This window comes from Rousettus aegyptiacus, unplaced genomic scaffold (genome assembly GCF_014176215.1).
Source record: "Rousettus aegyptiacus isolate mRouAeg1 unplaced genomic scaffold, mRouAeg1.p scaffold_m13_p_7, whole genome shotgun sequence".
NCBI lineage: Eukaryota > Metazoa > Chordata > Mammalia > Chiroptera > Pteropodidae > Rousettus > Rousettus aegyptiacus.
In genome coordinates this window covers 89,222,894-89,247,658 of record NW_023416310.1, presented here as the reverse complement: position 1 = coordinate 89,247,658, position 24,765 = coordinate 89,222,894, and the positions used below count along the sequence as shown (strand labels likewise).

Below are 24,765 nucleotides of genomic sequence, written 5' to 3'. Positions count from 1 at the left end.
CATCCGCACTTCAGGGAGCTGGATTCTAGAAGCACCTAGCTCTGACCCTATAATAGTGAATCTAGACTCACGTGCAAGTCTTGGGTCCTGGTTATGCCCCCATAGCTGTCTTTCATTTAGGATTAAGGAAGATTCTCTAGTTAAACACAGGAAACTTTCATTTTGTATATATTAATTTGCTCCTAGAAGCTGCATCTATAGTCAATAATGCACAGTTGTTCCTTCTGGGCAGAGTTTCTCAAACTTTTATATGCATCAGAATCACCTGGATTTCTTGTTAAAACACAGATTGCTGGGCACATCCCCAGAGGTTATGATTCAGTAGGTCTGGAATGGGGTTGAAGAATTTGCATTTCTAACAAGTTCCAAGATGATACTGATGCAGCTGGCCTGGGGACCAACTTTTACAACAACTGTCTCAAGACATCAAAAAATATTTATTATTAATTAGAATTGTATTTACAGAGGAACAGATATCAACATTGAATCAGAGGCTCCCTGGGACCTCCTTGGGACCCACCATCATCCTACCCCGTTTTAGGCAAGGGGAGGACAAGGTACCTACCTCCCCTAGGGGGTGTGGTCCCGCAGCCAGGTGCAAGGCTGGTCTCCTGTGCCACATCACCATATCCCCACAGACCCTAAAGGGCTTCTTGAGCCTGTGGGAGAGGAAATGGGACTTTGCTGGGTTCAGAAGTATATTTTGAGGAGAGAGCAAGACAGGTCTTTCTCTACACAGGCTGAATGGAAGATATATGCTAGGAATATGGTGGAAATGATGGCTGTCAACACCTGCTGGTGCTCATTGTGCCTCCTCATTTCCCTTAAGAGCTCTGAAATCATTCACTAACTCATTTTAGATATGTAATGAGCGGCTACTGAGTGTCTGGAGCTGTGCGAGGCCCTAGGATTCATAGCAGTGAGTAAGACAGGCAGGGCCCTGTTCTCCTGGAGCCATCAGTCAAATGGATTAATGAGTCCCTCCTAATGGCTATGTAAGCTCCTAATTCTCATTAAGAAATATATTTCTGGCATTTTTCTGCCTAAAACACTAAGTTTCCTCCCCTAAATTCTGACTGCTAGGAGATCGGGATGCACAGGACAAGATGACCTCCAAGGTCCATTCCTGCTCTGTTTCTATGACCTCATGATATTGTCCCATGGCAGAAAAAGCTGTCCACAAAAACCAGGTGTTTTTACTGGGACATGAGGTGATGCTGGGAGGAGCACGGGGATGGCCCAGCCCTGAACTGACTCCCCGGGCTGCGTCTCCAGGCCCTGGCTGGCCCAAGCAGAGGTGAGTTTGATGTGTCTCAGTGGCCCTCCCAGATTCATTGTTCTTTCTTGTTCCCTTGGCACTGACGCTAACTCTGAATCCAATTGCACTCAGGTTTCCAAGACAGGCAACCTGACCTTAACTTGTGGGTGATCTGGGGACAAATGATAAAAAAAAAAAAAAAAAAAAACATTTCCTCCTTCTGCTGCCTTGTGAGATCTCGAGGAGGAAGTTCCTCATGAAATGAGTAAAGCTGTGACAGAAAACCCAAGGGTGCCAGTGCCAGACTCAGACCCTGCCCTGCACGAGGGAGAAATCCTGGGTGTAAGTGCTGCCTGCACAATACTTAACACCCATTTCTTATTTAACCCTCACAATAACAAAGCAATAGGATTCATTCTATTTTACCCAGGCTCAGGGACGGGAGAGCTTTGCCCAGGGTGACACAGCTAATACGGGAGTAGCAAAAGCTGGGACGGGAATCAATCTGTTTTTCTGTGTTCTTAACCATAGGTTATCCTGCGACCCCAGAAGCCATTTAGTTCAACATTCTCTTCTCTCCCATAAAATGCTTGAATTTTTCCTGCCATAGCCAGTGCGCAAACACTTCCAGAGACAAACCTCAAGCAGACTGGTCCCTTAAACCTTCATGGACAGATGACAGTTGATCTTCTAAAAAGACCTTTGGCACTTACACAGCCTTCTTTGGAACCTCCTTAGAAGATTCGACCATACTCGATGGTCCCCAAATCTTCCCTTGTGTGCAATTTAAGAGGCTGGCAAAGAGGATGCCTCCTGTGTTAATTCATTTTGCAAAACTTGACTGAGCTCCTTGTGCCCAGGCTCTGTGCTAGCTTCAGGAGGAGGCAGAAGTAAATGAGGCCTGTTCACTGACCTCAGGTTGCTCACAGTCTGGGCAGCTAGTCTGTTCCATGTGAGAATTAGCTAACCTTCTACTTAACAATTACTATGTGCCAGGCACTGTTTCAAGTGCTTTACATGGACTATCTTAACTGACACTTAAGAACAATTGTCTGAGGTAGATACTATCCTCATTTATAGATGAGGAAATTGAAACAAAGACAGGTCCAGTAACTTGTCCCAGGTTACACAGCTAGTAAGTGGCAGAGCTAGGACTTGAGCTCAATTCCGACTCACTCCAAAACCGAGGCTCATTTCCACAATTTTCTACTGATCCAGGTCAATGCCAGATTTGGGATTCTTTGATTTTGCTGGCGAAAGCTTGATCTACCTCTTCAGTAGAGGCAGAAAATGCTTTATGAATGTCCTCATTGGCAACATCATTTCTCCAAGGACTGCTAGCTCAGATGCCACCTCTAACATAAGCCTTCCCTGTTGTCACCGTCTAGAAATACCACCTTCCTGTTCTGAGCCCTCTAGAACACTTTTTACTCGTGCCATTCTCTCCGGAATTTCAGTTATGTGTGTACATCTCTTTCTCCCCAGGCTGTGAGATCCTTAGAGTCAAAGACATAACGGCACCTTGTGTTCATTGCTGTAGGCCCCACGATGTCTGGGTATTCAATAATGTAGAATGAATGGACCTCGAAAGATTTACACTTAAGATTCAAAGCATTATCTTCAAGGAGCATTATCTTTGCCACTAACATGACTTCTCTACACCTCTCTTTGCTTGTCTGTCCAGAATGGAGGAGAGCCCAGATTTAGCTCCTTGAGTTGCTGGAAGGAAAAGAAAAAAAATTCGGTAGCAGTCTCCAGGTATGTCAGACCCACAAGCTTCTGTTGGGAGAAAAATACCTTCGCTTGGTCCCACTGGTCTCCTCCAGGCAGCAGGAGCCCAGGTGAAGGAGTTGCTGGCCCTCTCTGGGGGCCACTGGGGCATTCCTTGGGCTGTGCCACTCAGGGACTGCCAGCTGGGGGAGGCACTCCCAAGCTCCTGGCAGGTGGATACCCTGCTCTTCAGCTCCATGCACTGGGTGGATGAAGAGCTGGGAGTGTCTATAGCTCTGGGAGACATTTGAACAGGAACAAGTTTGGCACAAGGAGCTTCAAGGCACAGCTCTCAGCTGCTTGAGTCTTAGTGGCTGAAGAGCTTAAATGCAGCTCTACCTTCCTCACTTGGAGTGACACAGGCTCTGCTCCTTAAGAAGAATAGACGGCCAAAGCATGAATGGACAGTAGTATGGGCTCCTCTTCCACCCACACTGACTCCTCACAGTTGCTCTACGTCTGTTCTTTCTCTTCTTCCTTCCTGCCACAAATACTGGTTAAGTATCCACATGCTGGGCACTCCGCTGTGTGCTGGGGACCCACTGGTTCCAGGCCATGCAGTCCCTGCCCTCCGGGAGCTTAGCTGGAAATCGTAACTATTATTCAGTTTCCCATACATAAGTATAAAATGTCAACTGTGATAAGTGCTCCGAAGGAAAGTTAAGACGCTTGCGTGTATGTAATCAAAAGCAGTTCCTCTTGTAAAGGGGTCCGTAAAGGTTTTCCCGGGGAAGAGGGACGTCTCCTGCATGGCTATGTTCTCTTCACCTTATCTAACTAAAATGTGGCTCCTCCTGAAGTCTCTGCTTCCTCTGCAGGCCTTTAGTTGGGGCGGGGGGGGGGCTGTTTTCTTCGTACCTCTCACACCACATGGACAGGAAGGGGCTAGGATCCTTGCTCCTGGCTCATTTCTTCCCTCCTCTCTGAAAATGTTCGCTCCTTTGGACCTCTGCCTGCAGACCACACCACCGCTGCCTGCCACAGCATCCGCAGCCCTCAGGGCCCCCTCCTCCATCTAGTGCGAGTTCTCCGTCTCTGTCTTTCTCTCTCCCTGTCTCCCTCCCTCCACCATGTCACTGTGATCATCGTCGATCATTTTAGCCACCATAAATGAGTCGTCTGTACTCCAGCCTCTTATATCTTTGACCACCTTCGCTTCCAAATAGTTTGTCCTCCACCCTGCCTGAGACACCCACTAGACCTTGTCATTCCCCAAAATGGCAGCACCTTCAGTCTCTGTTTCAAGTGTCCCATTCTTTGGGCGGGTCACCAACTCCTATCTGTCCATGTCTCACCCATTAGTTTGCTGACTCTAAGTGGAGGACTGAGTTAAGCCATGCCTAAATCCCCAACGCATAGAAACTGGGAGACAATAAATGTGTGTCGTTTTAAACCACTAGGTTTGTGGTAATTTATTACACAGCAATAGAAAACTAATATAACCATTCACTGTTTTTATTGTCATTGTTTTTTTCCCCATAATGTCATCTTACATTGTATTTTTTGAAAACTCAGACAGAATTTATTTGCTTGCTAAACAGGTACCAATCAATACCTTCATATGGAAAATTGTGACCGTGGAATCCTACGGTCTAAGTGAGGGGGTTGCAGGAAAACCTAGACGTTCTCTCACTTGTTGCCAAGTGTGACCTTGAAAAATAGCCTTGTCTCTTTGAGGCTTATATAAAAGAAATGGGCTACAGCAGACCATCTCGAAGAAATTCTAACGTGTGAGATACAATGATTCTGTGGCTGACCTAGCACCCCCCGCCCGCCCCCACCGGTCATCTTAGGAAGGAGAAATGCAGCCGAAGCAGGGAAAAGGACCCACAGTGCTGGAAGATCTGAGAAATAAATGTCCTTTCCCTAGTCATGCCATTGAGGAGAAACGGAAGCCACAGGGAGAGGGACTTGCTATTAAGGGGCAGAGCGGGCCGCAGCCCTTACCTGCGCCAGTGCTTCTTCAGTGGCAACAGGAGGCTTACGAGCTCTCCCAGGCCCTTTGTTAGCATTGTGAGGTAACCCCAAGGTCTGCCTGTCCTACAGATGGGCTTTGTGGTTTCGCTCCAGATCTTTTAAAGTGCCTGGGCCCCATCGCGGCAATATTTCTCATCTGGTGGTGCCTTCTTCTGTCTTGATTTCAGGGGGAGCTAACGGTTGGCCCTGTCTCACGCAAAGACTGAGAAGAAGGAAGCTGCTGGCTGAGTAAGAGGTTAGGAGAGGGTCTGTGGGTGGGGTGGAAGCTTAACCGGATTTCAGGAAGGGCAGGGGGTGAAAGCTTTCCGATCCACCATAAAAAATGTTTTCAGAAACTGATCACTTCTCATCATCTTCGCTGCCATCACTCTTGACTAGGTCATCATAATCTCATTGCAACTGCCTCCCATCTGGCCCCCGTTTCTGCCCTTGCCTACTATATCAACCTAATAGTCAAGGTGCCCTTTAAAAATTCTATTTATTTAATACATTTTCTATTTATTTCATATAACTATACATATATGTGAAATTTCTTATTTATTATGATCACTATATGAATTACAAGAACAGAGAAAATCAATGTACAAAACCACTAATTCAAAGCGTCCTCTTAAGTGCAAGTCAGATTATGGCACTCCTCTGCTCAAACTCCCATCTCTTCACATCTCACTCAGAGTAAACACCAAAGTCCTTAAAATGGCTCACAGAACTCTATACAAATCTCACCCACTCATTGCTTGGACCTAACCTTCTCTTCTGACAGCTAACTCTGCTCCGGTCACACTGACCTTGTCATTCTTCAAACAGGCTAGGCATACTCCCACCCCAGGGCCTTCACATATGCCATTCGCTCTGCCCAGAATGCCCTTTCCAGAAAAATCCACATGGCTTGTTTCCTCATCTACTTTAGGTCTTTGTTTAGATATCACCTTCTCAATGGCACCTTCTTTGACTATTTAAAAGTACCGCAATGCTTCGCCTTTGCCCCTAGACTCCCTCTCCATTCCCTGACTTTTCTCTACAGCAGATACACGAGAGATACATTATTTATTTTTGTTGTCATAGGGGCAAGAACTTTTGTCTACTTTGTTCACTGTTGTATTCCCAGTGCTTAGCACATTGATACTAAATATTTATTAATAAAAAAAACCCAAACATATTTCATCATCCTTATCTTCTTACTCTTCTCTTTGATTCTTTATTATTTTAATTTCCGAGAGCTTTTTTTTTTTCTTAAAAAAATGTCTTCTAAAGTACATTGTTCTTATTTCGTCATTGCAACATCTTATATCTCTGAGGATATTTGTTCGTCTGCTGGTTTTGCACAGTCTCCTCCGAGGTGCTTTCACGTGTTCATGCATATGATTATTCTAACTTTCACCCTAGAGACTTTTCTCAGACGTTTTAACCTCTTAACTCTTAATCTCTTAAAAATTTTAATTAACCATTAGAAGTATAATTTATATACAATAAAGTTCACATGCTTTGGGTAATGGCTTTTGACAAATGTGCAAACCTATGTAACCACAATCCCAATCAAGATGTAGATTAGCATCTCCTCAGAAAGCTCGTTACCTCTGTAGTCAGCTCCCACCCCTCATATCCCAAACAACCAGTGATTACCTGTCACTAGTCTTTGCTCTTTCTATAAATTTATATAAATTGAAGCATATACTATGCAGCGTTTGTGTCTGGTTTCTTACCCTTAGCATAATGAAATTCATTCATATTTTTTTGCATGTATCAGTAGTTCCTTCCTTCTCTATATGCCACAATTTGTTTATCAATTCACCTATTGATAAGTATTTGGGTTTTTACTAGTTTAGCTTTACTAACTTGTCTGCTATGAATGTCTGAGTATAAGTCTTTGTGTGGGACCCAGCCAGAACTAGGGTGAGGCAAGCGAAAAAGCCTAGGTCATAAAATTTAAGGAGGCACCTACTCTCTGGTTCTTATTAGTGCCAATCCTGCACTTGCACAACCCTGAGAGTGACAGCCTTCTTAAATTTTCCACCTGAAGCACCTTGCTTGCCTTATCCTAGTCCAGGCCTGGTGTGAATATATGTTTTGATTTTGGGGGGGGGGGGGTAAATAGGTAAGAGTAGAATTGCTGGATCATAGGATAAATATGTGTGTAACTTTATAAAAAAAAAACTATCAAAACAATTTTCCGAAGTGGTTACACCATCTTCACTCCCACCACCAATGGATGAGATTTCTAGTTGCTCCACATCCTCACCAACACATGTATTTCTAGTCTTTTCTTCTCTGTTCCCCCAGATGGATTGCTTCCTGCAAATATGGCTCATCTATATGATTCTGTCATCCTCGTCTTCATGGCTACCCTGATCCAAACCAGACTCAGGAAAGCTTCTGTTGCTAGTCTTGCTGAACTGTTTCTATGCCTGTTGTTACAAAATAAAGGGATATAGCTATGCAGCTCTGAGTGAGCTCTTCATCTTTAGGAAAAGAGTTTTTACTGGTGCTTTTCTGACATCTGCCCCCACTGAGCCCCTTCGCTACTCTCTGAGTTTCTTTCCCATTGTCCCCCACAGCTTCTGTCTGATCTCAGCTGCTTTTGTTAGCCCTTATACATATTTTAGTATACATGGTTTCTATTTATCTTTTGGCTTCACTGAAAATAGAATTTGCAATTTTTTCCTTTTTGTTTTTGCTTGGTTTCTAGAGTAAAAGAGTTAAAATACAGAAATGTTCATTTTCAACTAGAAATCTTTATATTCCTGAGTAAACAATAAGAGGTAGAGATTTATGTATTTGGGAAAAGGAACCATAAGGAGATGTTATTGTATGTTAATTTCTAATTAGGACCACATAATGATAAAGTTGATAGAGTTAACAGTATCTGAAAATGATGGAACCCTTTTTCCAAGGGTCTCTCTACTAAGGATGTGGTGGTCAGGTATAAGAAAGAATCCTTATTTACAGTTAGTGCATCCCAAGAGCAGATTGGGGAAGGTGAATTCCCACTTGCATCAGTAATTCCAACAGGGAGTTGTGTGGTTTTCACAAGACCTGGCTTTCTTGAGTAGACTTTAGGAGAAGTCATAGAATCAATGATATTCAAAGCATGGAGAAGACCTAATGGGTGCATTCACTGACTTGGCTCAGCAGCATTTCAAGCATAGTTCCTGGCACTGAGCAGTCAATAAGCTGATGGATTCTTCTAGCAATGGGATAAACTCACCAGCCTTCATATTTTGAATTGAGCATGAATCTTCATTCTTTTTTCTTTCCTGATGAAATGAACCAACTAATAGTAGATTAAAAAAAATAACTAGACTTTAAACACATATAAAGTAACATATGTTCATGAAAGAATTTATTTATTTATTTATTTATTTATTTATTTATTTATTTATTTACAGGTGAGGCAACAGTTGGTTGATCTCACAGATTGCAAGGACCTTGTCAACTTACAATCCCTTATTTATTTATTTATTTATTTTTATTTTTTATGCCTACAGCACCTAGTCTTCCTAGGTGTCTCTGATCCAAGTACTAACCAGGCCTAACCCTGCTTAGCTTCTGAGATTAGAGAGCTCTGGCTTGTTCAGGGCAGCATGGCCATAGTGTTTACAAAATAATTTCAACAGTATAGACAGTGAAGAATGAAAGTCTTAAGCAAAACAATAACTACTGATACTCATAATTCCCAATATTAGTACCAAAAATCTGTACATTTCTGTATATATGTATATTTCTATCAATACATAGTGTAGAAAAATACTCACATGATGGTAACTTTAAATCTTTGGAGAAAAGAGTGAATTTGGGAGAAGAGGAATTTCCGTTACTATACTTATATATCGTCTAATGTTCCTAATAAGAATATATTAATGTATTATTTATATAATTCCTACTAAATATTTTAACAGCTATGGAGGTATACATAGGATAAACTATATATAAAGTGTATAAGTGGATAAATTTCAAGATACATCCACCTGTGAAACTATCACCTCAATCAACATAGCGAACATACTCATCACCTTTAAAGTTCCATTATGCCCCTTTATAATCACTCTCTCTCCTTCTCGCCTCCCTATGCGTTCCAAGGTAACCACTGATGTGTTTTCTGTCAGTGTGGATTAAAAATTTCTAGATCATTATATAAATGGAATATTTTTTCTGATTTCTTTCACGCAGCATTATTATTTTGATCTATTTCGTAGTTGCGCCAATAGTTTTTTAGGCTCATTAGTTTCATAAGAAACTACTAGAAGTTTCATTTTGAAAAGTAAAATCTGCTGAGAGGAGGAAAGAGAAGCATAAAAAACACATATACTTCAAACATACTGAAATGTCGTTCACTTAAAAATGTTGCTCAAAAATTTTAAATAGTTTAGAAAGATAACGTTCCTTTCCCTCACATTCAGTCCCATTTCCAGTAGCAGCCACAAATGAGTGTGCGTAAAGTCCTAAAAATACGAGTAGAAAAAATTTTTAAAGATGTGTTATTTTTCATTATAAAAGCAATACGCGCTCATTGAGACGTGTTAATAGAGCGAGAGTAAAAATTATCTTTCACAAGCTTGCGCCCTGGGAACGCCGCTCTTCGACTCGGGGCTCACTGCGCATGCTCCAAGGCCAACGCCCCGCCCAGCTCGCGCTCCCAGTCTTCAGCCCGCAGGGACACGGCCCTTCCCTCAGTGTCAGCAGCGGGTCGCCAGGGGGTGCTGCGGCGCCGCGCTCCGGAGCACCGCGAGAGGGGAGGAGCTGAGGCTCGCGGGAACCTGTGACCAGAGCCTCCAGCTTGGGCGCCGGCTCACGTGACGAGGCCCGGAAGCGGCTGCTGGGCTGCTGAGGGCTGATGGCGAGACCTCCGCGCTGAGGCGGGTTGGGGTGGGCGTGCTGAGGCAGGAGTCGCTGCCGGAGCGGAGCCGGAGCCGGGGCCGGAGGCGGAACCCGAGCGGTGAGTCCGCGCGGACAGGCTGTGTGACCGGCGGCTAGTCACCGCCTTCCTCAGCACCGGTGTCGCCTTCCTCGGGGGCGCAGCGGATGCTTGGGATCAGGCACCGACTGGCCCGCGCTGCGGGTCCGAGTGCCCGCGGCTCCCGCGCCTCAGCTAAAGTACCCTGCGGGCACCCATCCTGGGATGAGGCGAACTGGAGACTGCCTTTCCCTCACGCTGTCTCCCTTGACCTTCACGTTCTATTTGACAGGTGTAGAAACTGAGGCCCTGAGATGGGAAAGACCGCCCAGAAGACTAGCCGGGGCTTCTAACACGCTTCCCAAGGGGTCCAGCCGTCTCGAGCAAGTCCCCGGCCCTCTGTGGGAGCCCTGCTCGGGACTTGCTGATAGTAGGTCTCGGGTCATAGAACACCAGAACTGCAAGGACCTTGGGAAATCATCTAGTGCAACACCCCACATCCCCCCCGAGGACAGTCAGGGAAATCGAGACCCACGTAGGAGTATGGGCTTGCCCGAGGTCACCCCTCGCAGAGCTGCGACTGGAATCCAAGTCTCTCTGAGCTCCAGCGGCTGTTTGCTTTTCACCAACACTGCCTGCCTCCTGCAGAGAACTTGACATGTGAAAACGCATCCTTTTCCTTTTCCTTTTTTTTTTTTTTTTTTTTAGCTCCGCATCGGCTATGGGTGTGGTTCCGTTTCAGTGTTCACGTTTTTTTCCTGCAAACTCATCATTCTGTAGATTTTCTTTCTAGCTGTCCTGCAGTTTAGTGTAAGTCATACCAAAATATGAGATAAGAATTGGAGTGTACTCCTGGGAGGACAGGTGGCTCGCAGCTGAGGTTGCGGAGAGCCCTGGCCTTAACTTGAAGCATATAAAAGTCGTTGCTTTATTTTTTGTGTGGCTTGTGAGATCTGGAGGATACTGGTTATTTGGATGGATATTTTGCAGTTATTTGAGGTTTGTTAAAGTAAGATAGCAGCATGGTGTAATGGAAGGAACCGAGATTGGGGAATGAGAAGATGGTGTTCTAGCTCTGACACTTGTGTTGCAATCTTGGGTGACTCCAGTTCTTACTTGGGTTTTGGTTTCCCAGTGTGTACAATGATCATTTGAATCTCAAAGGGCCTCTTTTCCTCTGACATTCTCTGCATCTAGGTCTGTTTTCCAATCAGAGAAGTTTTCCTCCCCAGTGTACGTTAGCATCTGCCTTGCAACATGACTTAATCCAGTTGTCCAGGGAGCAGTTTCCCTACTTAACTTATTTCTAGGTTGCCATGAAATTCTTTTCCTCTTTCCTCCTATCTCTTTGTGTTATGACCAAGCTAAATAACAGCAGAAAATGGTTTTGACTGTCTTTTATTACTTTAAATATGATCAGTGCCCTCTTTGACTCTTTTCAAAAGACTAATCTACAGTAATTAACTTGTACATTTAGAGCATGTTTTCTTTAAAGATGTTCTTGAAGTCAAGTACCAGGACACAAAAGGCTTGGTTATTCGTTCTGAAATTGAGACTGTCTGGAGTGGAGGCCATAAGCAGCAGGCTGCTCTGATGATAACATTATTTTGCTTTCTCTTTGTTTTTTGATTGTGCCATTTATAAGTGTCTACTCTTTGGTCCTTATTTTTCCTTGACTGTTCATTTGGCTTTATCCTTGTGCTTGAAGTTCTCAGAGCTGTCTTTTGTATATTTTAAAGGCAGTGTAAGGAGACGGATTCCATTTCTTTTGTAATACAGCTAGGACCAGTGGATGAAATATCATAAGGGAAGTGGTTTTTGGGTGAACATAAGAACTTTCAAAGAATTAACATCTCTCACATTGCAACACAGAGCATGGAGGTCTCTGACACTAGAAGTAATTATCACTGGGCAGTTGTTACTTTTGGAGATGTTTAGATTAAATTATTGTGTTGGTTAGAGGATTGGACTAGGTAAAGTTTTAATTTTTCTTCCAACTCAGAAGTTCTGTGCAGTTCTAGGACTGGTCATGTAAGCCTGTGGGAGATGAAGTAGAATGGAGTAGAGGTCTACTTTTGTAAGAGCTTTATTTTTTCTCTTGCTTCAGATAACTATTCTTATTGTCGAGTACTCCTGCTTTTTCTTTTTTCTTTCTTTTTCTTTCTTTCTTTTTTTTATATCCCCATCCCCTCCCAGTGAGCATATCCTCTTTAAATGTTTAAAGAAATGTTTAAAGTTCTTTGAGGGTCAGATGCTGAAGAGTCATCGCTGTTAATAATATATTTCTTCCTCCCACCCTGACCTGAAACAAGGTTCTAGAACTAAGTTGAGTGAATAGACTTTGATGTCTACTTTTGCTGGCCTGATCCTGATAACCCCTTCCAGAAATAGGTAACTGACTAACCACTAACACCAAGCTTTTCCTTTTCCTGTAGCAGAAACTCATATTGAGCCTGTGTCCCTGAATCCAAGCCTTGGAGGAGTAGTGAACCTCCCTCCTTTAGAGAGGCCTTATTGGCTGGGTCTGAGCACACAAATCTAGCCTCTCTCTGATGGGTGTGGGAGTCAATGGATGGGGCATTCTGAATATGGCAAAATATAAACTGTGTGATGCTGTGTTTGGTGCTGTCTCTTATCTCCCAAACATTTTTCTGGGAAGCCTTGATACCCAGGGCCAGTTCTTGATGACCCTCTCTAGTAGGTAAGACTCCTCTGTGCTTCCCTTTTCCAGTGAAGTTCAAGAATCTGTCTGTGTGGGTCACTAGGATGCTCATGGCACATAGGTCACCATTTTCAAGATAGGGACCTGGCTCAGTACTCCATAGTCATGGAATGGAGGAAGTGCTGCAGCACTTAATTTGTACAGCAAACTTTCTGACTTGCTGTCCTTGAACTTCTCTACAGTGCTAATTACAATTGCTACCATCAATGAGTGTCCGTAATGGACCAAGCAACATATTTAACATCTTTACCTTCCATCTTCACAACAGTGTTGTGATGCAGATATTATTGACAACATTCTTCAGAAGAAGAAACTGAGACAAAGGGAGATTAATTTGCTCAGGGTCACCCAACCAAACTCTGAACTCCTGTACTTTTTATTATGCAGAATTTCCCCTGAAGACCTAATCCTGCCTCAGTTTTGTTCTAAAGAGATTTTAGGGAGGGTAGATCATTTATAGTATGGTAGAAAGAACACTGACTGGGAATCTAGTGTGCTGGATTCTAATCCCAAATCTTTAACCAGCTAGGGCCTTGGTTTTCCTACCTCTAAATGGGAAGCTGGAGCTCAATCTTCTTTAAGTCATTTAGTGATTTTTATGATTGTGGCTAAAAGGCAAGTGGCTTTGCCTGTTCAGCTTCTCCTCTGCAGGCCTGCCGAGGTCAGCAGCTATTTTGTGGCTTCTCGCACAGCAGACTCTTTCAGGAAGGAGTCTCAGTTTATGGAATGTACTTCTGTGGTAGGTTAGATGGAGTCCTATCTGCTATTCTTTAAAAACAAATCATATGGAAGTCAGTTTTCACTTTTCTTCTGGTAGATCACACATAGCAACATAGTCTGTGTCCTTGTTCTTGTCTTTGAATTCCAGCAATGGAGAAGAGAAAATGCATCTAGAGAATTTGCCAGTTCTTTGGGTTCCAAAGTCCAACCCAACGTCACTGTTTCAGAATAATGGGTGGCATTTTTAGTCTACATATATCATTAACCCATGAACTCTGGTAGATTAGACCTGGAGTGTATCCATCATAATGAGATACACTGGTTAAAAATAAAATGCTCAAGTTAAATCAGATTTGGCTCATAACTGTTTTTTTTTTAATAGCAGCTTTATTGAGACATAATTCACATAGCATGCAGTTCAACCACTTAAAGTGTCCAATGCAGTAGTTTTAGTATATTCACAAAATTGTGCAACCATCACTACAATCAATTTAGAACATTTTCATCACGCCAAAAGAAACTCTGACCCCTTAGCTGTCACCTCTAATCCCTCTTAACTTCTTACTCCAAACCCTAGGCAACTACTAATCTAATTTCTCTCTATAGGGTTCATTTTTCTGGATTTTCATGTGAATGAAATCATATAATATGGCTGACTTCTTTCACTTAAAATAATCTTTTCAGGGTTTATCCATGTCATAGCATGTATCAGTATTTCATTTCTTTTTATTGCTGAATAATATTCCATTATATGGATATACCACATTGCATTTATCCATTCGTAAGGTTTATTTCTGCTTTTTGGCTATTAGGAATAATGCTGCTATGTATTTTTGTGTGCACATTTTTCTGTGGATATACATTTTCATTGTAATATGTACCTAGGAGTGCAATTGCTGGGTCATATGGTAACTACGTTTAACCTTTTGAGGAACTGCCAGACTGTTTTCCAAAGTAACCACACTGTTTTACATTCCCACCCAGCAGTATGGGAGGGTTCCAATTTCTCCACATCTTTGCCAATACTTGTTATTTTCTGTCTTTGATTGTTAGCTATCCTGGTGGGTACGAAGTGGTATCTTATTGTGGTTTTTAGTTTGCATTTACCTGATGGCTAATCATGTTGAATATCTTCATGTAATTATTGTCTGTTTTTACATCTTTAGTGAAATACCTATTGAAATCCTTTGTCCATTTTTAATTAGATTGTCTTTTTATTGTTGAGTTATAATAGTTCTTTTTACGTTCTGGGTACAAGCCCCTTATCAAAAATATGATTTGCAGAAATTTTCTCTTATTCTGTGTGTTGTCTTTCACTTTCTTGATGGTGTTCTTTGAGACACACAGATTTTTAATTTTGACAATGTCTAATTTACCTATTTTTTCTTTTTTTTAATTTTGCTCTCATATATAAGAAACCATTGCTATCTCCCTTGACCCTCACGTTCTATTTGACAGGTGTAGAAACTGAGGCCCTGAGATGGGAAAGACCACCCAAAAGACTAGCCAGGGCTTCTAACACGCTTCCCCAAGGGGTCCAGCCGTCTCGAGCAAGTCCCCGGCCCTCTGTGGGAGCCCTGCTCGAGACTTGCTGATAGTAGGTCTCGGGTCATAGAATACCAGAACTGCAAGGACCTCGGGAAATCATCTAGTGCAACACCCCTCATCTCCCCAAAGACAATCAGGGAAATCGAGACCCACGTAGGAGTATGGGCTTGCCCGAGGTCACCCCTCGCAGAGCTGCGACTAGAATCCAAGTCTCTCTGTAAAATGAGCAGTAGGAGTGACCTCTGAAGGCATTTTTAGCAGTAGTCTCTAGGATCCTGGGGGCCTACATGACTCCCAAAATGTATCCTTACTGTGTATCTTAGAGAAGTCATTGTTCTTCTCTTTTCTGTAGTAGTATTACTGAGAAAGTCCACCCAGGGGACGCCATCCTCACAATCCTTCCTCAGCACACAACAGGAAGGGTTTCTTCTTTTACCATCTTAAAAAAATTGGCAAACCTATAAAAATAAAAAGGAAGAAGACTTGTGAAGGGAGATGCTGAGACAAGGGCCAGTGGTCAGCACCTCTCATGCTCCTGCCTGGTCTTCCTCTGAGCTGCTTTCAGCTGCCATTTCTCAGTATTCATGCTGGGTTGCAAGAAAAGAGTCCTAGAGACAAGTGATGAGAATCTCTGATGACCTCCAAAGAGTATAGAATAGGCCAGAGGTCATGGCCGAGAGAAAGAGACGGTCATCCATTGGTGGCTCTGGGACCCGGTGGTGAGTTTGAGGAGAATTGGATGATCCAGAGGGGATTTCTTGAATGCACCAAGGTTCTTTCTCTAATGAGAACAGAGGAAAAATAGGATATGGCTAGGAATATTCAGGTTCCCATCTTCTGAGGGCTTGCTCTTCGGGAAGATGGATGGAGAAACCTTTTAACTGTTGTTCAAGGTCCAAGAAATTAGCTGAAAGGAAAGGACAGTTAATCCTGACCTAAAGAACAGGGAAGCCTTCCTAAAAGTGTCTGTCTGCATCTTCCCTCACCCCTCCCAAGCATGTCTCAACTCTGCTCTGTCTAGGTGTGCTGTGGCAAATTCAGAAACTTATGAGCATGCCACTGACTGGGGACTGGGAAGGCTGGGAGGCAGAAGCTGAATCAGCTCAGCCTGCCCGTGAGAACTTTGTACCTTTTCATTTTTATAAGTACAGGCATTCATTCGCATTTTACTTAATCCATAGTGCAGCTGTCATGGAGCTGCTGTAACAATGGCTGCTTCTACCCCAGAGCCCACTCCAGGCTTGGAGCTAAAGGCCCCAGCCACTGGTGGTCTTAGCATTGGTCTTGTTCTCCCAGCTACCATGTCCACACAGAGACTTCGGAATGAGGACTACCCTGACTACAGCTCCACCGACGTGAGCCCGAGCGAGAGCCCATCCGAAGGCCTGAACAACTTTTCCTCCTCAGGCTCCTTCCAGCGGTTTGGGGAAAGCAGCAGCACAACGTAAGTAGCTGTTTCTTCTACCCTCTTGGGGGAGATTCACATTTCTAAGTTCTGCATTAGTAACATAGTCTCCCTTAGCGTTATTTTTGCTCCCCTGTTTTGTTAATTCCCCACTTTATAGATGAAAATGAAGAGATCGGGCAGTCACAGTGCTGAAATTTGAGCTCCTTGCCTGCCACTCTACAGTCCGCTTTTTATTCTTCGTTCATTTTAGCTGTGTTGGCCCCGGAAGGCTGGTGCCAAGTAAGCCTGGACATAAAAACTTGTAGAGAACATTTTCTTAATTTAGAATGTGGGTCCTCTATGCTAGAACCTTAAATATATCCAAGCCCAATTGGAAGTCTCCTTTGCAGAGTCTCCCCAAGACTTCTGTCCCTATTACCAAAGAGCTAGTTCATTTGGCTGAGGAAGTGGGAAGAGGGAGGGATAACTACTCCTGCACTTAAAAAAATCAAAGAGTTGATAGAGAAGAAATCTGCTGTGCATTCCTTAGAAAGAGCTTATGTCTCACCCCTGGAAACTGAATCCTAGGACTCATCTGGGCTGAGTTGGACCCTCTTTGGGCCTCAGTTTCTCCAAATGTAAGATAAAATTGAGGACTCCACTGTGAAACTATGCTCACTGTCTGGTGTTTACCACTCAAATTAGAAGATTCAAAGGGGGATTTTTTAGCTATTGTTCCTTTTTTGTGTTCCCTTATGGGTTGGGTGTGACTTACTGAGTGACCCTTTATACTAGATTTATGCTGTCCCCTTGACTGCCCAAGGAGACCATGGAAGCTTCTCTTGGAGCTCATTACTGGTGAAGCTCCCTCTGGCTATAGCCTCTCCTGGTGCAGGGCACTTTCTCTGGTGAACTGGGATAGAACTAGAGGGTCTGGACTGTCCAGTTACCAGCCCCTCTCCACCACTAGCTGACGTCTGCTTGCAAAGCTTCAGTGTGTACAGCTGATTTCTCATGGAGCATGCTTTTGTAGATTCCTTCATTTGCTTGCATTGTTAACTGATGGAAAAGATTGCTTAGAGCAGTGTTGAGGACCATCTTTCCTCTTTTTCCTCCTAACCTTTCCTACCCAGTTGGCTTCCCCCAGGCAGAAGGAGCTCCGGATGTGACCAATGACATGTGATTGCTTCTCTTCAGAAGTCATACTCATTATTGAAAATACTTCCTTTAAGTTTCTCTCTCTGTAGTTTCCCTTCCAGTTTTTGTTCCTTGTTCTCAGGCATCAACTCTATGCAATGCTTGCTATATGGTCTAGATTTACGTTTTTAAAGGGACCTCTCTGAAGTTTAGAACCAGCCAGCTAGTAACTTTAGGATGGTAGCTCACAGGTTTTATATGTATTGATGCCTAGTGCATGTCTGTTAGCTATTCTGAATATCTTTTTTCACATTGGGTTATAACTAGTATTTAACCCCATGTTATTTCCCTTTGTTTGTTGTAAATTGAGCAAATCAGAAAATACCTTCCTTGGACTTGTATTGGGACATTTTCCAGGGTATACCTTGTTCTGATGGGCATGCTGCCCTGATGTTGTGATACAAGGTAGGTGACCAGGAAAGCCCATCTTTCCCGTAATGGGCATGTATCACAGTCCCATCATAAGTGGTACAAGGTAAAGTACTCCTTTGGGCCTTGGAAGATTGGTCGAATACTTGCTTGAGGCCTGGATCCACATAAGCATTTATGTGTAGAAAACATGCCAGATATGATTAAAGTGTAAGCTGATTTGGGGGACCCTATTAGCCTACATGAATCTTATATGTGAGAGGTGTTAGGGACAGGTTTTTGAGCTAGATTCGTTGTTTACCTTTACCTTGCTCCCATCCTGTCACCTAGTTTGCCAAGGATCAAAGTAAACAGAAGTATCTCTTAGTCTGCTGCATATATGCATACATACATTTGGTTCTTCTAGGGGTTAAGGGCTCAGTAAAAACCCTGAGTCAGTGGTGCAAATAGGAACCCCAAACATTTCCATGATGATGTGCTTAGGAAGGTTATTTCCTAACACAATGTTATCAAGTTGTTAACTGTTTTGGCAACAGACTTATTTCACTGCACTGGACAAAATTTTCTTCTTGTTGCCTAGTTGAGTTACTTTATACCAGCTATTGATTGAGCCTTGGTAATTCTTCCCCAGGTTGGCAGACTGGGAAACCAGTTGACTGAAACTAGTTTTCTCTAGGTTATCTGGAGCAGCCAATTGCAAAGTGTAGTCTTCAAACCCTTTGGGGTTCCTGAGACCATTTCAAGAAGTGTGAGAGTTCGAAACTGTGTTCATAATAATACTGAGATGTTAATTGCCTTTTCGCGTGTTGACATTTGCACTGTTGGTACAGAAGCAATGGCGGGTAAAATTGCTGGTACCTTAGCATAAATCAAGGCGGTGGTACCAAATTATGCTAGTTGTCATTGTATTTTTTCCCACCATATATGTGAAAAAAATAAGTCAGTTTTACTTAAGCATGTTTTTGATGAAGCAGTCAAATCGCTAATTTTATTAAGCTTTAATCCTTCAGTACAGATCGTAATAGTCTATGTGACAACTTGGTAAGTATGCATGAAGCGCTTTTACTGCATGCCAAGGTACGATACTTATCTCAAGGAAAAGATCTTAAGTGATTATTCAAGTCGTGAACTGAACTAGCTGCTTTTTTTCCCCATAGGACACTATTTTTGCTAGAAAGAACAACTTACACACTATAGATTATTCAGACCTAAGTACTGGCAGACATTTTCTTGAAAATGAAAGGAATGAGACCATCACCTCAAGAAAAACAATCAACAATATTTGTTGCCCACAATGAAATTTGCGCTTTCAAACAAAATAAGAAAAACCTTTTATCCAGCACTGTGACCTGGACAGCTCCCCTCTACTTAGAGATTTTCTGATGAGATCAGTGGTGATATTAATAAATGTGATTTTTTTAATATTGTGTAAGATAATATGCCAGCATTTGAAAGATCTGCATAACCTAGAAAACCAGTATCTTCGAGAGGACGAAAGTGTGTTATTAGAAAATTAGCCATTGTTGAAGGATCAAAGAGGACGATCACCAGTGAGTTTTAATGTAATAGAGGATGAAAAGTTCAGATCCCATGTTTCAGGTAATTTCCAAGAAGTGACTACATGTTGAGTTTTGGCGTAGTGTCAAAGAAAAAATACCACAATTTTCTGAAGATGTGATTAAAATGTGCCTTCCTTTCTCAACTATATATCTGTGTGAGGACAGATTTTATACTTCAACCAAAACAATGTGTGACAACAGAGTGACTGCAGAAATAGATATCCATCTGTCTTCTGTTAAGCGTGACATTATAGAGATTTGCAAAAAAGTAAAATAATGCCATTCTACTCAACAGTTTATTTTTTGGAAAATAGAGTTATTTTTTTATTAAAAATCTGTTATTTATATTAACATGTACTAGATTGTTATTTTAAATTAATATTTGTACAATTCCTTGGTTTTAATTTGTAAGATGGTAGATATCAGGAGACATAATTCACATAGGCAAAAGCTATTTTGGATCTTCAATAATTAACAAGTATATAAAGAGGTCCTGAGACCAAAAAGTGTCTGATTTGGAGCATAAACAGAACTACAAAGATTTGCAAGGCTTATTTCTCCCTCCCACCCCACTCCTCTACCCTCCCATAATTAAGACTTTGTAGTTCGTGGAATTGATTTTGTGATACTCATATGATTTGGAGTAATCCCAGCTTGGGGTCATTGATTAAAAAGAGTAATTTTAGTCAATTGCCTATAATCTGATATTTTGGAGCTGAAAGAACCTTGGAAAGTATGTTGTTCTAGTCCAGTCTCCTCACTCTACAGATGAGACAAGAGGCCCAGAGAATGGAAAGGAATTGTCATATGGAATTAGTGGCAGAGCCAGGGCTAGAGCCACCTGATCTCCCATGAAACCCAGGATTCTGCAGGGTAGTTGGGTTTGGTACAGTGCTTATCTTTGCCTTTTAGTGGATTGAACATTTGCCAAGATAGAAATTTGGCTGACCCATCATCCTGCCCATAACCTTCTGTTCGCTGGCTGCTGATAATGATGGAGTCACCCTTAGACTCTTTCAGTCCATTCCGTAAGCTGTTTCCTCGGCATAGTCCTGAACAGCACTCAGCCTCTTCTCTATAGACTTGAAGCAATTTCTTTGATCTTTCCTGATAAGCTTGGGGACAATAGGAAATTCAAGAGGTGTTTTTCCTTTTCCTAGAAAGGTTACCAAGTGTAAAATTCCTTTCCAGAGGGTGCAAATGAGTCTTAATTTGGTTTTTCCGAGTAACATGTGTTATTTTCTTTTGGTTTCTCTGGAATTGTAGATTCACAGAGATGCATATAAGCATCATTTAGGAGGAATTTAGGTTATTTGGGCAGAAGAATTTCCAGACAGTGCCAGGAGCCAAATCCTGGGTGAGTCTGATGTGGCACAAAGCCATACCATATTTGACCTGTTCCATATCCTGGAGGTAACAAAGAATAGGAAATACTGAAGAGGAGACCTCTCCTTTGCTGTCAGTCCTTTGATGAGTTTTCGTTCTCTGTGGCAAAAGTAGGAATTCCTCTCTAATCCTTACTCCCACTTGGGTGGCCACGAAACCAACTCACTCCTCAGTGTTGGTGCCCCACGTTGCTCTCTCAGCACGTTTCCAGGCACTTCTTCTCCATTGACACACTTACAAACCCTGCTGTCATGCTGGGCTCTCCACTGGGAGTCCTCACCTGCCTACCCTTCCTGGGCACTGTTCCTGTTTCTTTCAGACCTAGATCTTTCTACCTTAGGTGGTTATTAACGTGTCCGCCTTATGTTCATTGAGACATTATTAGTTTCTAGAGACTAAGGTCCATATCTGATTCTTACTTATTTCCACCATTGCATTGACACATGATGGATAGTATTTGCTGAGTGAAAAAATGAGGGAGAAAGTGTGACAGGCTTTACAGTTGCACCTTGAGGGGGACATTCTGTCCAGGAGGGAAGGGAAAAATTTGTTCTCAAAGCAGAAGGATAAATTCTGAAGAAGGCTTCTCCAATCCTAGAAATGTATTGCATTTGACTTTTTTTTTTTCTTTTAATGCAAAGTACATCAGGGACTTCTGGCCTCCTGAGGTATTACATGACTTTTACTCTGTTCACTTTCCATAAAACTTTAAGTTAAAGGTTTTGGGCTTCTATTTTTTATTTCCCATGTTCTCTCACATCAGTATCTGTCCTTCACAGTTGAGCTTGTCACCCTCTCTTACAGTAAGAGATCTAATTCTTTACAGTGGACAAGTCTGTGGTGAAAACCAGGCCCAAATATACTAGGAAAGGATAGAGTGCCCAGACAGAGCCACACTATCTCTCTGGTCTAATCTTTAAGAAAGAGAGGGTTCTCAGACATCTCTAGGATCACACTGCCTGGGTGTGAATCTTGGTTCTATTCTTTACCAGTATATGACTTTGATCAAGTTTCTTCCTCGTCCATAAAATAAAGTTACTACATGTCTCATAGAGATGTTATGGAAATTGATTGAGGTGATACGTAAAGGCAGCTAAGCACTTGATGAATGTTAGCTCTCATTAACATGCCCATGTCTACCTTCTTCCCTCTTCAGATGGTTCCAGACCTTGATCCACCTGTTAAAAGGCAACATTGGCACAGGACTGCTCGGGCTGCCCCTGGCAGTGAAAAATGCAGGCATCTTGGTAAGAGTCTGCATTGGTAGAGGGAATTATCATGACAAATTTCTGGAGATAGTGGGTTGTTTTTTTTTTTAATCCATTTAAAACATTGTAAAATGGGAAGCTTTTTAAAAAAATTTAGCTGAGAAAAAGCAAAATTCACATGTTCATTTGTATAAAGGTATTTATTGAGGGCCTTTTATGTGCTGAGCACTGTTCTAGGCTCTTGGAATATTATCGGTGAACAAAACGAATAAAGATTCCTACCTTCATGGAGCTTACTTTATGGTAGGGAGGATGTACTTAAAATGTCTCAGGCTGTTTCTATCACTAATGAATTAGTAATAGGAGTCTGTCCATTTTCTACACAGCCCTTTCATACCTTACCTCTCAATGGTCATCTCTGAGAATCTCACCCCCTATAGACTGTCCAAAGCCATTCTTGTTTCTTTTAGAGTTGGAGATAGCTCAGAGATGTGGATTGTCTGTAGCTAAGGGCTGTTTTTCTAGATCTAGTACTGCTCTAAAAATAACCTTTGGCCTCCCCCTTACACCCCTTAATCCATTTCTTCTTCCCAGACAGTGACAGCAGCCTTCTGTTTTGCTGATTGGCAACAGTCTTAGACTAGCCTTATCTTGTGTCATTCTCCACCACAAGATGAATTCTCTCAAAGAATGCTAAGGTTCAGATGGCGTCCATCTCACCAAGCTAATCTCCACGATCACATTTATGTTCCTAATGCTGTGCCAGAAGTTCTGTAACTAGAAAGTGCCTTAGTCGTGTTTTGATCATTTGCAGATCCAGTTTCAGTTGGCTCACTCCTAATTCTACCTGCTTGCCTTTCCCTCTCTTACTCACAATATCTTCCCCCAGATGGGTCCCCTCAGCCTCCTGGTGATAGGCATCGTGACTGTGCACTGCATGAGTATCCTGGTGAAATGTGCTCACCACTTCTGCCAAAGGTGAGAGCCCTCTAAGCCACCTCTTGAGTGACAGATTTTTCTTTTGGGTTCTATTACTAACACTGAAAGTGAGCACTTACACAGTTCACTCTAACTTCTTGATTCTAGCTAAAGGTGAGCACTGATTAGCACAGCATACCTTTTCCTGTTATTTTTGTGTTCATGTTCATCACATATCATCTGTCAAATTGACCTATGTCAGTGGATAGCATATTCTAATTTTATATGTTTTGTAATATTTTCCCATTACAATGATTCTACCAAATGGTTGTTAATTATAATGAAAGTAACTGTCCTGTTGAATTAACACTTTTGATCCTTGAAAGGATCAATCCAGGACTTAGTGATATTTCCAGAGTGACAGATAGGGACCTGACCCAGGTCTCAGTGAGCTACATTTGTTCTGTCATTGTCTAACCCACACACTTTGCCCTTCCTCTTTCTTTTCTTTCCTCCCAGACTGAACAAACCCTTTGTGGACTATGGGGAGACAGTGATGTATGGACTGGAATCCACCTCCAGCTCCTGGCTCCGGAACCACGCACACTGGGGAAGGTAACTGGTTTCCTTTCTCATTGCTGCTGTGGCCTCTCAGTGTGGAGGCCTTCAAACTGGGGTGAGATATGGGAGACAGTGTAAGTAGTGGAAAGAGCATCATTTGGGTCATTAGACTTGTTCTAGCTCAGCTTGTCAGTGACCTTGGGCTGTGTGACTCTTCCCTTCTCTGGGCCCCAGTTTCCTCATTGGTAAATGTGGGGCCTGGCCTGAAAGATCTCTATAGTCTGTTGTAGGTTTGACAGTCCATGATCAGTGATTATATTTCATTCCTTCATTTGTTCAACAAATATATTTATGTGCTCTGATAAGTGGTACAAAAAACAAAAAACAAAAAAAAAAAAAAACAATTCTAGGTATAGGAAGAGGAGAATTCCCTGGGGTAAATTATGTGGTCCCAGTCCTCCAGAGGGTTATAGTCTTTCTAAGGAGAAAGATGCATGGGAAGCTTGTGAACAGAGCTCAGGAATAGTATAAACCAGTAGGAAGAAGGTGTCCTGAGCTAGATATACATCCTAGGCAGTCAGTGGGGAGGGCCTTTCAAGATTCTCTTGTCTACTGTGCCAGACGAGAAGTGCATATGATAGGTACTTTAAGGACTGAGCACTGGACAGGAGAAAGAAGGCTTCAAGGAGGAGGTGAGGTGAGCTGTGAGGTGAGCTAGAGAGTAGAACAAATGGGTTTATTAAGGAAGGAGACATTTCAGGAGATGAGGGTATTTGGAAATTTCTGCTTATGGTAGCTTATAAGATACCTGAAGGGAAATATTCTTTTTGTTTTCTATTTGAGGAAACAGTATATTTAGATGTAGAGAATTGATAGAATCAATGGCTAAATCCTACCCCTTTTTTTAATTGAAATACATTGAAACTATGTTCTCCAGAAAAACTTCTGTGATCATAAAAAGACTTTCACTTTCACTTATTATCTTCCTCCTGTGATGTAGGTTTATGTGATTCTTTCAGCAAAATCATTTTCTGATTGGGAGAAGCCATATTGTCAAGTAGCCACCATCGGCTGGTTGGTTGCTTGGTTGTTTGATTTTTCCCTCCCTCCCTCTGCCTTCTTCTCTCCTCTTTCTCTCTTCTCTCTCTCCTCCTCTCTCCCTCTCTCCCCATGGCACCCCCTGCCTCCTTCCCTTCTATCCTTTAATAAGATTAATGCATACTCATGGTAAAAAAAAAATTTTCTTTTGAACAAGTAGGACATAAAGTGAGAACTAAAAGTGTATACTGGTCAC

The 24,765-nt window shown here is 42.4% G+C and overlaps 1 protein-coding gene across 6 annotated transcripts in view; it reads left to right on the top strand.

Annotated features, from left to right (window-relative positions):
* Positions 1-24,765, top strand: part of SLC36A1 (solute carrier family 36 member 1) — a 48,297-nt gene that overhangs the window by 1,686 nt on the left and 21,846 nt on the right. Inside the window, exons 2-8 of one of the 6 annotated variants that reach the window (XM_016118743.2) lie at positions 1,084-1,297; positions 2,943-3,016; positions 5,173-5,240; positions 16,183-16,330; positions 21,941-22,031; positions 22,882-22,970; positions 23,430-23,525. In XM_016118743.2, the coding sequence (XP_015974229.2) occupies positions 16,188-16,330; positions 21,941-22,031; positions 22,882-22,970; positions 23,430-23,525 (419 nt within the window). In that variant the 5' untranslated portion in view covers positions 1,084-1,297; positions 2,943-3,016; positions 5,173-5,240; positions 16,183-16,187. Of the gene's footprint in view, positions 1-458; positions 3,017-5,172; positions 5,241-9,785; positions 9,939-14,099; positions 16,331-21,940; positions 22,032-22,881; positions 22,971-23,429; positions 23,526-24,765 lie in introns of those variants that run through there. The other 5 variants (XM_016118745.2, XM_036224471.1, XM_016118746.2 and 2 more) reach the window with 5 other exon arrangements.